This window comes from Falco punctatus (assembly GCF_963210335.1).
Source record: "Falco punctatus genome assembly, chromosome: 4".
NCBI classification, from domain to species: Eukaryota; Metazoa; Chordata; class Aves; order Falconiformes; family Falconidae; genus Falco; species Falco punctatus.
The window spans coordinates 13,477,264-13,494,551 of NC_137583.1; the positions used below are offsets into that span (position 1 = coordinate 13,477,264).

Here is a 17,288-nt window from a genome sequence, read left to right on the forward strand (position 1 = left end):
GCGGTGGGTGGCTGTAGGAAGCTCTCCTGTCACGTAAGCAATGGATATCAAACAGGCACGTTATCTCCAGGCGAGCAGGAGCATTCCTGTTTCCTTACCACTGGTACAGAGGTGTAGACGGCACAAACCACCCGGGTCACAGAGTTCATGGCTCTCCCCTTCCTCCTCCACCCTCAGCTCGTCTCTCCATCTCTTCCTCCTCCTCGATGACTTCTTAAGGATCTTCAAAACCTTATTCACTTTATTCATTTGGTCTCACAGCCGTAGAGAGGGGGACGGGATCTCCCCAACCCCTGTATCTCAGCAGCTCCAGCTCCCCGGGAAGGAGGGACAGCCAGAAGCAGGCAGGTCACTGGGAGGCACAAAAGCGCTTGTGTGTGCATGCATGCATGTCTCTGTGTCAAAAGCTTCTTTCCACCCAAGGAAAGAGTTTTGGGTGGCAGCGGGAGGGAGGTGGGGGGAAGGAGAGAGAAGGATTTCTTTTGCCTCTGTCCATCCACAGCTCTTGCAGACAACGAAAGCAGGCATTTCGTCTCCCTGATGACTTGGGAAAGCTCATAACTCACAGGGGCAGCAGATCCCATACAGGGTTTTCAATTTCTGTTTTCAACAATACATGCTTTATGGCAGATTTCAAACGCTCCTCAGGCAAAAGAACCAGCATCAGCTTAGAAAAAGCAGTGACTCAAAGAATTCCGGCTCCATTGCAAAGATTAGGAATAGCTAATGCAAATGCATCTATGAGAAAGACTAAATAACTGTGCAGTCTGTAGGAAAGAACTTCGACTCTCCTGGACTTGGCATAATTGCTCACACTTACCCAGCGCTTTTCAGCAATCACTTTAGCACCAACACCTTTAGAAAGAGGCAAGTAATTTCCCCACTTTCCTGCAGACACTGAGGCACTGCAAGGTGAAGTGGCTAGTCACGACATTTTTAGCAGAACCACTGAATACATTTCCCCGCAAATAGCTTCTTCTACCTATTTCCAAAGCTTGAGTCTCTAAACTGCTCAAATAATTTAGAACCTCTAAATGTTTTTAAGTGATCCTCTGGTATTTTTAACCAGACTTTAATGGAGAACAACGCACAGCCTGCAGTGTCCACCTAGGGCCATAGCTGCTCTCAGACGCTAACCAAGCCACTGCGAAGGACGCAAGAACCCCATGCAGGAAGCTCTAACACGATCTCCTATTCATGGCAATCTCCAACCATAGAGAGCTCAGTGTCCCTTCTGCTACTGCCATCCTGGCATTGCAAACCGAGGCAACAGGAGGGAGCTAAGAGCAGTGCTCTCTGTGAAAGAACCATTTTGTTTGGTAAATGACAGTTTTCAGAGTCAGGAATTTAAGTGGAGAACAACCCTGTGTGCTTGGGAAAGGCTGCCTGGGAGTCAGGCAGACGACAGACCCACACCTTTACTGCTGGCTTCTCAGCTGTAAACCAGACCATGAGACATGACTCAAGGTAGATGTTTATTAACCCACTGACACCCACGGGAACCAATGGCAGAGGCAGATTATCAGTTCACTAATAGTCAGGTCAACTCCAGACCAACCTACAAAGGTACTTGGGTGTCTGGTTCCTATTTGCGGGACGAGCTTCCCTTGGAAAACTTTGGGAGCTGAGGTAGCTCCTGACCCTGGGGTTACAGGTCCCACGAGAACCCTTTGCCCCTGGGCCCTGCAGAGAGAGCCAACAGCATTTTATTTCCCACACTGATGCCAAGGAAATGAATCCTTCGTGAATGCCTCCTGGCCATTTCAAGGAGGAAAGCTGAGTTTTGGGCAACGTCTGTCACTTTGGGAGAAACCCTCTCCAACCAGGACAGTGGAATTGGTGGAACATAAAGGGCCTTCTCCAAGCAGCCATACATGGGGTGGACACGGCTGTATGTAGCAGCAGAACCAAGAGCCCGTTAATGCACCTAAAACTCCATTCAGAGCAAAATAATTAAGAACAAACCCTGCAGCAGATAGTATTAATGGACGTACAAATTAAATTGTCATACACTCCATTTGAAGCATTATAAATAGACCCATAACTCCCACCACTGAGCAAGATGCAACCCACGCCCATCACCCCCATGGGCAGCCAGCACAGGGCAGACCATGGCCCACCAGCAACAGCCAACGCCAGCCTTGGTTGACCCTTTCAGGCCTGAACTCTCGCCCACACCAGCACTGCCTCAGATCAGACCCCAACAGCAAGCTTTAGGGAATGCAGTCTTCTTAGCTCATTAAGGCCCAGATTTTAATGAGACACGGCCCCAGACAAGCAATGCTGTGCAAACTGCACGACCCCAGGAAACTGTGCTGTTCACACTGAGGCATAATTCTTCTTCTTCCACCTTTCTCTGATGCAGGAGGTAATTTGCACTGTCTCATCTCAACAGTTTACCATGGTCAGGGCTGGCTCGGCTACCGAGGAGCACAGGCAGCTCTTCTGCTGAGCAAGGATCTCCCTGCCTCCCCTCCAAGGCAGGACAGATGTGCTTGCTTCCCTTTCCTCCTGTCCCTGGACAGCATCCACATCAGAGCCCGCCCCTGACAAGTGCTCATCCCAGCTTGCATTGATCTCTGCTATTTGCGAGCCCCATGCCCTTCACAGGCATTAAGGATTTCACAGGCGCCCTGGGAGAGGGGCAGGGTGCTTGTCCCAGCCTCACACAACAGAGAAACAATTTGCAGCTGTTCCCAGAGAAGATATCAAGCTGGCAGTGGAGTGCCAAAGGGAAAGGGGAAGCTCTACGCAGGCAGCAGGGCTTAAGGGTGATGGAACACATAATTCCTGCTAGCACACAGGAGAACCCAAGCTTATCCACCCAGGGCAGGGGCAGACTTCAGCCCTAGCCCTGCTCCCCCTTTGCTCAGGCTCCTTCTTTGCACAATCTCAACATACTGGTGTGTCCTTGCCCAAACTTTCCCCCACCTCACTCCATTTCCTCTCTTTTGAGAATGGCTGTAATCCTTCACATATTCCTCATTAGCGAGATTTATGAGTACAATTCCATTTTATTTTGATGGTTAATACTAGCACTAAATGCTGCTGTCATGTCTACATAATTAATAATGAGACTAATAATGCCAAACCAATCTAAGAGTCACTTTATTGGTCTTCAGCATCATTAGTTAGTTAGAGCTGACATAATCAATTCAAGTTGTCGTCCATACTGAATCACCACTACTTCTATAAAAAAAAAAAGACCCACAGATTTGGGGCTGTACTGCAGCCCAGATTCTCAATCCAGCAAGAAGTGTTATAGAGGGTCATCTGAGAGTGATCCCCTTCCCACCTAATTAATATTTTAGAGAGCTGCAACAATACAGTGAGCAGCAGGAAAGCAGGACAGTGTGGAGCAACATAGAACATTTCACTGAGATGAGCTGCTGGGGACCAAAGATACAACTTGCACGTCCCCCTGTGACTGCTGATGCTACTTGCACTTGGCCCATTCTGCATTTTCCCACCTGCCACAGCATTGTATGGCCCGTCACACACATGAATAAGGAAAAATAATCTTTGATGCAATGTCACTGTCTGCCTTAGTGTGCAAACACCTGCAGAGCAACTGCTGTCTGCAGCAGAGAGGTTGGTGTCCACATTCTTTAAAACAGGGTCTGGCTGGACACTATAAAAGATGACCAGCCACCATAAACCCTCCAGGCCTTGTAGGCTACTTTCTTATGATTAAGTAATCATGAGATCTCTTAAAAACCTGTTTTGGGAAAATTCTGCTTTATGGCCAGCCCGGTTGTTAATCCTGTAGATTGCACTCACACTACTTTCAAAATTTATTCTGCAGTCAGGGCAGCAAGTTACTCTCTATTCATCTGAAGGTCGAAATTGCTGCCTCAAAGCACTAAAGATTTAAGAAGTGAAAAATCCTTCAAAGCAACTCACTAACTACTGTGAGTACTGGAAACACTTTGGTTTCCATTCAGGTAATCACACACTCTTTTCATGTGCTATTCCTACTTAGCTTCACCTTCCACTTCTCACAAATTATCTGAAGCTGTTTGATTAGAGCCAAGACTTGGGTAGAATTTAGGGAAGTTCAATAGTAAGAGTTTAATATTGCTAAGTTAACACAAACTATTTACTTCTCCCTCCTTTCCCAAACAGAGTCCTAGAGTTAAAGTACAGCAGCTATTAAGTGTTTTCCAAAGCAAACCACGCATGTTTCAAATTGGTCTCGATTTAGCAGTTTCATTTTTGTGTTAAATGATAAGAAACAGCATTAGCACAAGGGTCATTTACCTGAGTTAGCAGCATGCAGCCACTGCCTCTTGCTCAACAAAAAAATGAGACTGAGGACAGCCTCCTGATCTACTTCGGCCCGGGCAATCCTCCTTTCCTTCAAGCTCCTGTTTTAATCCAAACCCTGACAGCAGGGACAACCTACGCTCCATGGAAGAGGCTGCTCCCTAACCAACAGTATTATTAGGTATTTCTCAGCATCGGAGCATCCCAGGTGATTTCAAACAGGAAAGCAGCTAATGCTATTGTCCTTAATTTTTATAAAACATAGATGTGGTGCACCTGCCACAAAAACACAAAGGGGAAGTAGGTTGTCGGTATGAAGACCCTAACAAGTAAGAGATACAGAAACAAACCCCCAAAATTTTGGGTGCTGGCCCATCCAAGTCACAGCAGAGAGATTTAAGCATACCTAAACTTCTGGCCTGTTTTTTGGCAGGCAGCCCTAGGCAATATTGAAGGCATCACTCTCCAGAGGTAGTGCTTGGAAGTTTGTTCCCAAAGCCAACAGGTCAACCCACACATCACTGACCGTTGCAGTATGGATCTCAGTAACCATATGCAACACGTGGGTCTGCTGTGGCATACAGGGGCATCGTAGAGACACCATGTCCTTCTTCAGCACTGAGCAAACGCCTCCAAAACAAGGGGATACATCCTGCTCCAAGCACTATTTCACTGGTAAGCCCTTGCCTGAGCTGTTGTTCTTTACCACAATATATTTTGTTTGTTGCACAAGTCTTGAGTTTCTGCTAGGCTTAGTGAGGCTAGAGACAGCACAAAACACCACCTCACTTGCTGCAGTTATTAATCACACCATGCAGCACTGCTGTTAGGCATCATTTAATGAAGTCTTCAACTGCTTTAACACCAATCTATGGCACTGCCCCCCTCTGCAAGCTTCCGCTGACACCCTGCCATTTAACTGCCTTCCCTTAGATATTTTCTAGCTCTTTCAAAGATCATGAGAAGCTTTTGAGAAGACAACCACTTGGTGCCTTGCAACTGCTGCATTGCAAGCAAATTAGTTTGGTCTTTTAGCTTTATTACAAAATAAAACACATGACAATAAATCAAGGCAAGAGAGAAAGAGGATAACATTGGAGGTTTGCCACCTGTGCGCAGCATCTTAACAGCTTGACTACAGCTACAGAAATGAAAGTTGGGGATTTCGAAATCTTAAGCAATGGAAGAGCACAGGCCTGGCAGAGCAATTACAGATTCACACAGTTCCTCACAACCACTCACGCTAAGCTTATGCTTATTTCAAGGGAGTGTGGTCTCAGAATCAAGATTACAAAAAAAAAAAAAGGAAAAAAGGTTCAGATAGCTTTAAAAATCTTCCCAATTTTAAAAGCATCAGGTGCAGATTTAGCTTTTTGTATGTTTATTTTTCTGGAGCAGGAAAACACTTATCTATTTAAAGGTATCTATGGATGAATAAAGGGCTGTAATTACTGTAGAGACAAAACCCATACCAGCCACATACATAAATTTCAGTGCCTGACAGTGGCCATGGTATTTTCACTATAACAATAACAATGCTGAGATCAGGGAACAGAGAGTGGCCATTTATCATGGGAAATGATTAAACATGCCAGGGTAAAATATGAACTTATCTGACTTGCACATTTTCTTTCCCAGGTCCTTTCTTGCAATTACGTTCATTTCTTTCACTTGTTTGATAGTAGTTCACAAAATCTTCCAGCACCTGCACTGCCTTTCTGGCCTCTGAAGGTTGCCGTGTGATCACAACAGCACCACTAAATAGCTTTTGTCAAGTCTCAGAGAGCCACAGCCCTGGAAAAGCAGAGTAAAATGACATTTGGTGACTGACACATCCCCTAGGCGTCCCTGGGACTAGCAGAGACCCAAGTGTATGCTGCAGCCAAGCCCAGGAACATGTAGGTAGACGTGTTTCCACTGGAAGGGGAAATGGAGACACCAATATAAAATTGTTAAAGCAAAACCCTAGGTCTTGTTTTGTGAAAGTTTGAACATGGCATGTCAACATACCAGTGGTTTAATTTCAGCTCCACAACTCCATGCTTTCAGATACCATTTCTCAGCACTCCCATGCTATAGATTCTTTGAAATGTTGTTCTGGTTTGGTAAAGAAATCTGGGAAGATGACAACTCTGATCGTATGCCAAATGCAGGCTGGCAGACAGCCGCGGAAGGAAGCAAGTTCAGAGAAACATGGAGTTCTTAAGTAGTATAAAGTATCACAAGTGGTACAGAAGTATCTGAAGGGACTGATTCTGTAATGATGGCTTCTTGGCAGAGGATGCTCTCTATCCCTTCACAGAGGCAAAAGGTATACAAACACATGGGTCCAAAATTCTGCTTTCACTTGAATCCCTGAGGCTTGTATGTGAAGAAATAAAAACAGAACTAAGATCATGCTGTAAGATACAGCAGTCAAGTTACACCTGCAGATTTTAAGACAGGATGGCTGGAGAACCATCAGTGGAATGAAACTAGAAGCTGCCCTGTGCCAGTGTGAATACAGCCTGAGGGCGCCATGCAGAAGAGGCATTAACCACTCAGGAGTTTGATTCTGAGATGTGGGACTCAGCCCAAACCCTGGTGAAATACGGCCCCTCACAAACAGCGTGTGGTGCGGTGGGTAGCACCAACGGAGGCAGCAGACGCAGCGGCTCGTAAAAACTGGGAAGAGATTTCCTCTGCAGCAGCCCAAAGACATACTGGCAAAGTGATGTATTGCAGTGGGATGAGGTGGGCACAGTTTGCTCTCCCACCTCCTAAACTGTATCTGTTCTATAGGCAAACAGACTATCGCGGCACCTCACACACGGGCTTGGAGCTTGCTGCCTTGCATGGGTTTTACACTGACAAATGTTGTTATTATTTTGCAGATCAGAAAGTTGGAGAGAAACAAACCCTACCCTATTCTCCAGTAGTGTCAGGCGTGACTGTGAATAATCACCTTCTCAAAGCCTACTCCCAAGCATTACAAGTTGAAATAGCTCTTGCTGCCTTGCTGTAAGCAAGAAACAGAGGTCAGAGGCAGACTCCTGCAAACAGCAGATGGCTCAGGCTGTAAGGACCTCTCCCTGGCCAGATCATGGAGAGACAGAGCTGCAAACTGGCCCCCCAAAACACCTATCCTTTTATTGGCAGGGAATTCCATAGCTTACCAGTAGGAAAGGCTGTCCTGGTTTCAACTGGAATAGAGTTATTCTTAGTAGCTGGTGCAGTGCTGTGTTTTGGATTTAGTGTGATAACAGGGTTGATAGGACACTGATGGTTTTGGTTGTTGCTGAGTAATATTCATACTAAGTCAAGGACTACAGTTTCTCAGGCCATGCCAGTAAGAGGGCTGGAGGGACACGGGAAATTGGGAGGGGACACAGCCAGGATGGATGACCTGAACTAGCCAAAGGCATATTCCATACCATAGAATGTCATGCTAAGTATATAAACTGAAGGAAGAAAGAGAAAGAGGGGGGACATTTGGCATTATGGGGCCTGTCTTCCCAAGTAGCCGTTACACATGATGCAGCCCTGCTTTCCTGGGGATTGCCGAGTACCTGCCGGCCCATGGAAGTGCTGAACAAATTCCTTGTTTTGTTTTACTCGCACGCGCATCTTTTGCTGTACCTATTAAACTGTCTTTATTTCAACCCACAAGTTTTCTAACTTTTACTCTTCTGATTCTCTCCCCCATCCCACTGTGGAGCGAGTGAGCGAGCTACTGGGTGGTGCTGCTTGGTTGCCAGCCAGGGTTAACCCACGACAGCGGTGAATGCCATCGCTTCCAGATCTGTGTGAGGTGACAAGTCATGCCACACGGTGCCAAGCCAACCCCTTGCAATCAACAGGACTTCTGCTTCAACCACCCAGCTAAAAACAGAGATAAGAACACATTGCACCATCAAGATGCTCCTGAGAATCCAAATACTTTCAAGACCTCAAAGCACCCAGACAGCACTGTGATCAGGGCTGCAATACAGGGATCTAAGCTTATTTAGGAGGAACAACAATTTCATTTGCTCCTTCAAATTAAGGATTCCTGTAGCCAGGGCTCAGCTCTGATGAGGGCTACAAGAGGAAGGCTGTTCTCAAGCTTCTTCTTGCCTTCCCCCTCTTCCCTAAGCTTCCACTCTGGATCTCAGCTTGTGTGCCAGAGCTTCCTGGCTGGCTTACCCCTTCCTATTGATGACAGCATCTCCTGAGCCCTGAAGCTGCCATCCCCAGTGAGAAGCAGCCAGCTCAGTGCTCCTAGATCTCACCACCTTCTTAACGTTCTCAAGATACACCATTTGGAAATTAAGTCACGGGCTTATTACAGCTGTTCAGAGGCTCAGCTCTCCTGGTCAGGTACTAAGGGAATGGAAACAAAATACTCTGAAGAGATGGTACTGCGAAGCAAAGCAATACACAGCAGTGCTTTTGGTACAAGAAGCTGAGTTACCTCACCAGCACCTTGGACAGTTCAGAAATAGAAGGAACATCTTTCTGGACCTGATTTCCCTCTTCCATTTACTTGTGTCTACCCCAGGTCCAACTGAAACCTCAGTGGGATTTCCACTTGCTCTCTGCCATCAATCTGCCTTTGCTTCCACACTGAAGTCATGCATCAGCAGAATGGTTAAGGAAGGACATTTCCACACCATGCCCTGTCAGTACAGATTATTTCACTCCCTTAAGTTCCTTAGGGGTGTAATTTACAGGAAGCCCAAAGAAAGCAGATGTCTAAACCCCTAGGCTTGCAGAGGTAGGTATTACTGAAGCCTGTTGCCAACAGCAGTGAAGTTTAGCATATTCTCTGCAGACATTTATGTTCAGTCCTGTAATCAATACAGATAAAACCAGGTGAAGTTGAAGCTCTTGTTGAAAAAATAGTCACCACACAGCAGTTCCAAGCAAATAACTTTTTCCTAAAGAACTTCATTACAGTAAAAGCTCCCTGGATTTTATCCGGACTAGGTTTTAGCTCTGTTGCTTCCCTTGTGCTCCCAAAGAAGCATTCACATTTCCATGCTGTTTCACAGGCTTTCACTTCCCCAAAACATGCCAACTTTTGCTGCTTGCAAGGGGCTGGCAGCCCAATTCCAGCACTTGGTACCAGAACTTCAGGATGGAAGTAAAGGAAGAGACAAAGAGTGGAAACGGGAATGCGGATGTGTACAAGTAGAGAAAGGAAGAACAGAAATAAAGGTTTCTGATTAAATATATGCTTTTCCAAAGGACTGGCAGATTCTGAGAAAACTTTTGATAGAAGCACCTCCATTTTCACAGGCATCCAAGGGAGCCTTGCCGTTGCCTAGTTCTGCTGTGTTTCTCCAAGGTTTCCAACAGTAGCCACAATGTAGACAACTCTCAGAAACAAACTGATTTGGGGGTCTGCCAGGGCAACCTCAACAGGGATGAGAGAGAGGGATGCAGTCAGCTGTCTAATGAATCAGGCTGTACGGGGAGTCTGGATCAGATTGGTGCTGGAGATTAAACAAAAATGGTGTACAGTTGTGTTTCCACTTTGTATGCTACAAGCACACGCCATGGTGGCCAAACTAATTGTGGGGCTAAACAGCCTGCTCAGCTCTGACACTTCTAAGTTCATTCATGGCCTAGAAGCACAGGGTTCCGCAGAGCCACAGAGGCTGCAAGCCCCAACAACTGCAAACTGGACTTGAGGCGAATGTTCTCAGCCTCTTACTGCCTCTCACTGAGGAGCTTGAAAGAAGATGACAAGAATAGCACCAAGTTCAGCTGAAGTCCCACACAAATGCCAGACAGCAAACAGCTCTCCTGGAAACACATTTCAGCATTTTCATGAGGAATACTGTGAAATTCCAATTTCTTGGGAATATTTTTAAGTTGAGATATTTTCTGATTCAGAATTCATTCATGAATCATTGTGAATCAATGATTCACTCACAATTCACAACGCAAATAAGGTTATCTCCAAGCAATTCCTAAATCTCACATTTCCTTCACAAATATCCACAGCAGCAACTGCTGCAGAAGAACAGATGGTGCCACATCCATTACAAGAGAATCTGCAGAACGCCCTTGGTCCTGAAGAAGGAAAAAGCTCCAAACTTTTGGAAAAAAAAAAATAAAGCCTGTGGCAGTTGAGACTCATTATCACCAACAAACAGTCCAAAATGGCATATTTCAAGGTTTCAGGCTGACTCAGCTGTCAAAGCCTGCCATCCTAATCAATGCTTGTAAGAGCATTTACACATAGTGGGGCTTCATCCAAGTCAATGGTCCATCTCTCTGTAATTAAATTTGCCTGTGATGTAAAATCACCAGTATCATCTTATTTAAGGAAGAGTGTGCTAGGTGAGTCAGACCTATACATGGAAATACCGTTCCCAAAAATTGAATCCACTGGAAATTATTCTAGAACAGGATGAGGAGGAGGAGAGGGATAAGTGAAGAGGGACAAAGAAATATAAGTTTGGATTGAATCCAAAACTTAATTTAACAACTGGGACATTCTAAAGAAGAAAAGGCAAAAGGAATTGTAATCAAAATTGCCATTTTCTTTTTACAGAGTTCGGAAAACAAACGCAGCATAATTATTTACTTGAGGGTGGGGGGTTTTCTCCTCCTTTTTTAGGTGAGATATTTTGAGCTCCTGGGAGGCCAAAAGTCTTATTTAAACAGTTTGAGACCTACAAAACTCACCTATCACAGAAAGAGGAGAACATTCTTGTATCTCTCCATTCCACAAGCTACTAACAGAAGCCAGGAAGTAAGAGAGGGCTCCTGTTCTCTCGTGGCTGGAATAGCAGAGCCAGCTGCCAAGGGAGCTTGCTTTGCCTGGGACACAGCACCTCCATTTGCTGTACCCCTCTTTAAAAGAGATATGCAGCACGGAGGGGCCTATCCAAGCCATGATTATTAAACACCAGTCAAAGAATTTTAAATATCTCAGTTATTCTCAGCTGAAAATTAATCTCTGGGTTGCAGGGAATGGCTGTGTCGTTACTGGCTGCAATCTCTGATAGCAGCTGATGGACAGAGCCCTGGAAGGCACCATCAGAAACCCGTGAGCCTGACACCCACCCCGTTGCACCACAGCAGGACAGCCCCACGCCTCCTTCCTCTGCTACCAGTAAGGCATTAATTCCCAGTGGAACAACAAACCCATCAAGTAATCATGACAAAAAGCATTCATGACCTTGCCTTTTCTCATGCCAGGATGTTCTTAATGCATATAACCACTGCAAGTGATCAACACTGCTACAAGCACAAGCAAGAAAACCCCAGTCAAGTGACTATCACTCTGTTATTCCAGAATTTTTGACAGCATCCCATTATGTCAGATTGCATTGGGTAAGGTCATATAATCCATCATAACCTGACTTAATGAGGCAATTAAAACCAAATACATTTCATGGACAAACTGCTTGTTATATAGTCCTTCCCTGATTCCACTTGGCTTCACATTTTCTTAGGGATGAACGGCCCAAGACAAACTAAAAGGAGTAAAGGAGTTATTTATTTAACTTCCTTTCAAGTATATAAAGCATAACAGCGATATACTCCTTCAAACAACAGATAAGTAGCCATGTACCTGGGGGAGGGCAATAGCAGAAAGGTTTCCTTGTGACTGAAATGATAAAAAAATCCACACAATAAAAGGCTTTTTGACCCCCCCTTCCCCACGCCCACCCCCATCCCCTTTTTTAAAAAAAAGTAAAATAAGAGGAGGGTGGCAGCTAGGCTTTGCAGAAGGATTAAAATAAAACAACAAATTCCGAAAGCATCACCATGGACTGGTACTGCAAACCCACATCACCACAGTGGGACTACCCCAGCCTGAAGGAACAGCACATCTGGAAATGCAGGGCTTTGGGTTTTTTGTTTGGGTTTTTTTTTTTCAGTAAGGATAGTGCAGGAGGCTCTCCTCAGCTCACAGGTTCCTCTCGCACCTGTACAGGAGACAAAGCTCCAAGCTAGAAGCAGTTTGGCTACTCGGATGGAGAAAACCTTTCCTCCTCACCTAACACCCCTATGTGTTGATATATCAGCAGGCAATTTATTTGTCCAGTAAAGCATGGATTATTAGTCAGTGCAAGAGACAAGGTATCAAGCTAGTTGAGCTGACCACCTGAGATTCACTGTACTTTTTTTTTTTCTCTCTCTCTTCTTAAAATAATAATAATTTAAAAAAGGATGCTGGATCTGGCTCCTTTACCTTACTAATATTTGGTACACTCAAGCAAAGCATCCCTCACTGCCTGGGCCATTTGGAGAAGCAAGCAGCAGTGCAACAACTCAGCTTGTCCAAAGCACCAGAAGTTATGTTTCAGGCAATTTCCAGGATAAGATTTAATTTGTCATCAAGGAACGTGCAGCCTCCAGATTTACCTGTCACTTCAGTGGGGCACACCAGCAGAGGAGCACCCAGGGCCACATGTACCTCTGGCAGCTTCGTCACCCATTTCTGCATTGCCACATAATCGCTGGTGAGAGCTCCCGGCTCGTTCGGTCTGATTATCCTAGGTCATCTACCGATATCAGAGGTGACACTAATGCACTGCTCTTGCTGGTAAAACTTGAGAGTCAACTCAGAGACAACCCCATCCTGAGCAGCTTGAAAAGAGCGAATGTGGCACTTCCAGCAGCCAGAGCAACAGAGATACAAACTCCAGAGAGACCCCAGGACACACATGGCATTCATTCGTACACAACACGGGCACCACAAGTTCACATAGCAGGTGTGTTCGTACAGAGCTATAACCGATACCCACTCTTTGAAATATGAATTGGAAAATTCTGTGCTGATACAGACTGGGAACAAACTCTTTGGGTTTTTTATAGCTGATGTATCTTCTAACATATGCTGCTAGCACTGGTCATTTTTCTTTCCGAATCTGAGCCCACCAGAACACCAGTTGGCCAAGATCAGGTTTAACACAAGGGGTTGTTTTGGCTAAAAATCTCAGGGAGGCACACGCTGCTTCAATGCAAATGGACACTTTTAGTGGAGGGAGCTGCAGCTTTGCACAGAACTCTATACATTTATATGGCTGGATATGAATTAGGATGGGGCAGTTGCACATGCAGTGCACAGGGACCATTAGCAGAACAAACCTGGGAAGAAATGCATTCCTGTTTCCTAGCGAAGTAGTTACTGCATTTATTTTGCCCGAGAAAAATAAAACTACAGAATTTCAAATGAGAAAGAATTCCTGAGTCCTCAAATATCTTCACAGCTATTGAATTGGGTGACCTGAAAACCAGCGCTCACTCAATAGAGAAATGGGATTTTTATAAATATGTGTATCAGCAAATGAATATTTAATGTTTTCTGTATATATCTGTGTTCAGGGCTTGCAGTATTTAAGCAATAAGACTTGTCAGAAAATGTAGTAGCCATGAGATAATTACATCTCTAGGGTATTTTGATGCACAAAGGGCAGACAAGTGCTTGTATTATCTCAAGAATGTTATAATCTTGACATAATCACAACATATAGAAACAGGTTATTGCCGGGGGGGGGGGGGGGGGGGGGGGGGGGGGGGACGGACACAGACACACAGAACGACCACTCCATAGCTTTCTTGTCTCAAAACAATACTATGTTCTTTTATTACCAAAAATAATAATTACACCACTGTACTAGCAATGTTGTCATTACCAACACAGTATTTTCATTAGAAGTTGCTTTCTGCAGTTAAATACACTATTTAATATACAAGAAATTCTCAGCCTAAAACGTTTTTTCTAGTGTTTGTCCCCAAATTTAAAGCCCATTATATTTCTAGTCAGAAGGAAGCCATTTCAAAAGTGTTTCTTTCAGTCCTTTCTGATATTTCTGAATAAAAATAAATGTCCCCTGTCAGCAAAATGCTAACATGAGCTTTAGGAAAAATTCAGCCACACTTAAGTACTTTGATGAAATCAGGACCTAAGACATTTTCTAGATACTGTAAGCCTAATTCTGGCCTCCTTTTATGCTGGTGTCAATCTAGACTAACCTCATCCTCTTCAACACAGCTAAATCCAGACTGACATCAGCACAGTCAGACCCAGCCTCCTGCTCTTTTAAAGGCTTTTTCACTGCAAAAACTAAATAAAATTTGTTGCTAGGGCAAACATCTCCCTTGAAACTCCTGGCTGTGGCAAAGCCCTACCTTGCAGGTCCAAAGCTTGGCCAGGGCTGCATGTGGGAAAACATCACCCACATGCAGGTTTGCCAGTGCTGTAGACTATTGGAAAATATTTCACTTTTTAGGACTGCTACCAAGCTGAGCCATGGGGGAGGCTTATTTTTATGCAAGAGAAAAAGCACCAACGCCAGCACCGATGTCAAAGGCTTGCCAAGCCTCTTTTCACAGGGGATCTAGAGGGAAGGGTCTGCACACAGCATGGTGATATACCCTCTGCGCCTCCTTTTGCTAGCTCAGGTCTTTTCAGGCACACGATCAGCGGTCCCATGCCAGAGAGCAACATAATCACCACCACTGCTGTGCCACAAGCAGTGGGGACAACTGTTAAGAGGAACAGAGCTGTGATCTTAGGAAGTGTTTCTCCCTGCCCTTATAAATGACTTACTGGCTGTTTGACCAGCCAATTGGTACTTCCCATCCCTTTCAGGGTGATTTTCACAAAGCCCCTGACGAGTCATAAGTCACACCCTGAGCAGCGGAGGAAAGATTTATGGGAGCTGTGTAGGAAAAAGCAAACAAACCAACCGTTTACAGCTTCCTTTAGCAGCATAACAGATTGCAAGTAGCAAAAGAGAACAGGCAGAGTGTCACCCCTGAGACTGTTTGGAGACCGCAGCATTGTTTTTCAAAAGGAAGAGACTGGGACTAGTCATCCTAGAAGACGAGACTGTAATCTCAATGGGTTTCTACCCAAATAAATAAAGCTAATACAAAGGACAGGGCAGAATACAGGAAATTTTGCAGATGGACAAGACAACTTACTGCTTTGTCCCACTCAGTTGTGCCCTGTTCCTTTACCTTTGATTCAGGATCAATTCCCCAAAGCATCTTGTGCAGAGGATTAAAAAAAAATACCCTGCCAAAACAATAAGCAGGAACCATAGCGATACATTTTTTCTGTAAGAAAGTTCCACAGAAAAATAATCAATGTTTTTGCAGAAAAATGTTCTCTCTCTTAAAGCTATTTTGTACAGTGAAGGCATCAGATGATCTGGTTTCTCAAAAAAAAAAAAAAAAAAAAAAAAGAAAAAGAAAAAAAGCCAAAAACCCCACCTTCCTTTTCCCTCCCCATTTGCAGTTTGTTCGGTGCTAGAGTTGAGCAAAGTTGGGAGCTAATTCTGCAAGACATTGAGCAGGTCCTGCAACACACCAAGCACTGCATGTCAAGACCTCACACCCCTAATTAATGATTAATTAGGATAGTAAATTGTTCTACCTTCTCCAGTGAAGTGAAGAGTATCCAGCTGAGATTCAGCTGAACAACTGATATATGCTCAACTTGCTGGAAAAACGCCTTGTGTGGAGTGAGCTCAGACGATAATTGAGCAAGGTACCACGGTACCAGGACATGGGGAACCTGATCTGCTGGCAGACAGGCTGGCCCCGAGCAGCTCTGGGGCTGCCAGCCACCGCTTCTCTGCACTCAGGAAACCATGTGCGAATGCTCTCACTGCCTGTACCCTGTCCCTGACCACTCCAGCCAGACTGCACATAACCACATGGAAAAACAGAACTGACTGCAAGAATATTAAAACTATAAACTGCATGATGAAAGCCTTATGAAGTGCACATTTAAGAGTGTTTTTATTACCTTAATTCAGTCTCTGAGTGCATAAATATGAAGGTGCACGTTTTTAATTATGTACTATTTTTAACTGAGGGTCTCTTCTTCTTTTCAGTGGTTTATTGGTGATCACCAAACAGGCAGCCCTTCCACACAGTGATGAAACCACAGAGCCAGGGACCTCTCAGCACCCAACTCACCTCACCCCACTCAAAGCCTGCTCTAAATCCAGGGTCCCACATTCCCCACAGCCATGCCTTCTCTATAATCATTAATCACTGCAGCATCTAAAGTGCTTCACAACTATTAAGGAACTGAACTTCACTCTCCTCCTCAGAAGTGGACTGAGTTTCTGCTCCCCAACAGGGTCCCACTGCACACAACCACAAACGGCCAGAGGAGATGCTACTGTTTCAAAATCCCATTTGAGGAAAGAAATAAAAGAAAGTTTAATTTGGCCCTTGTTCTGGCCAGCAGCTTACAAATCAGCAAAAAGCTGCCACATGGGAAATAGAACAACTTTGGAGATCCTGTGCTTAGGCAACACAGAGACCACACAGTCTAAGAAATCTTGGCTCTGTATGTGCAACTAAACAAGTTTTCTTCTCTGATGAAATTTAGGCCAATGCATTCTCCTTGCTCTCTTCCCCAAGAGGCACGAAACATTAATTCAGTCATTTCATTAATTCAAAACTTTACACATCAAAGTGCATTGCTCTGGGTTTGTTTCTGGATGGGACTGAAGATGCTCCAAACACCAGAGCCTGGTGGGAGAGGACGTGTGAGCTCCGGGGTGCAAGTCCAAACACCCATGTGGGCAAGGACTGCTTGAAGATAGCAAAGGCTGCTCAGGTGCAGGTGAACACCTTGGGGATCCTGAGCAGGAGGGGACATTAAGGGAACTACCCTTTAAGTAGGGAGAAAATGCAAGTTCATTTCATTCTCTTCTTTTTATGGTTCACTTTTTCATGACAGTGTCATGCTACAGGCTGCTTCTCCCTTACCATACAGCTCTCAGGTCCTGTAGATGTCCACCATGCTGTCGAGTTTCCCACCTCTATGGAAACACTACAACAGTAAGTACACACACCGAATCTCTTCCCCTCCTCCTAAATCATGGCTCCCTGTGTTGCCGAGAGATGCTGTACAAGGAAAAGCTCTACTGCTGCTGGGATGGCCTAGTAGGGCAGGGGAGAATCAACAGATGAAAATATTAGGGGAAGACACAAAGGCAGTTCTGGAAAGCAGTGAAATCCAAACACAGGAAATTCATTCATCATAGAAAGGATTTAAAATGGGTATGGTG

At 44.9% G+C, this 17,288-nt stretch overlaps 1 protein-coding gene across 3 annotated transcripts in view; it reads right to left on the minus strand.

Annotated features, from left to right (window-relative positions):
* GRIP2 (glutamate receptor interacting protein 2) overlaps positions 1 to 17,288 on the minus strand; it is a 293,641-nt gene that overhangs the window by 151,199 nt on the left and 125,154 nt on the right. The window contains exon 1 of one of the 3 annotated variants that reach the window (XM_080385609.1): positions 99 to 13,752. The exons of 1 other annotated variant lie outside the window; for it this stretch is intronic. In XM_080385609.1, coding sequence (XP_080241735.1) covers positions 99 to 249 — 151 coding nt within the window. In that variant the 5' untranslated portion in view covers positions 250 to 13,752. Of the gene's footprint in view, positions 13,753 to 17,288 lie in introns of those variants that run through there. One more of the 3 variants, XM_080385610.1, reaches the window with a different exon arrangement.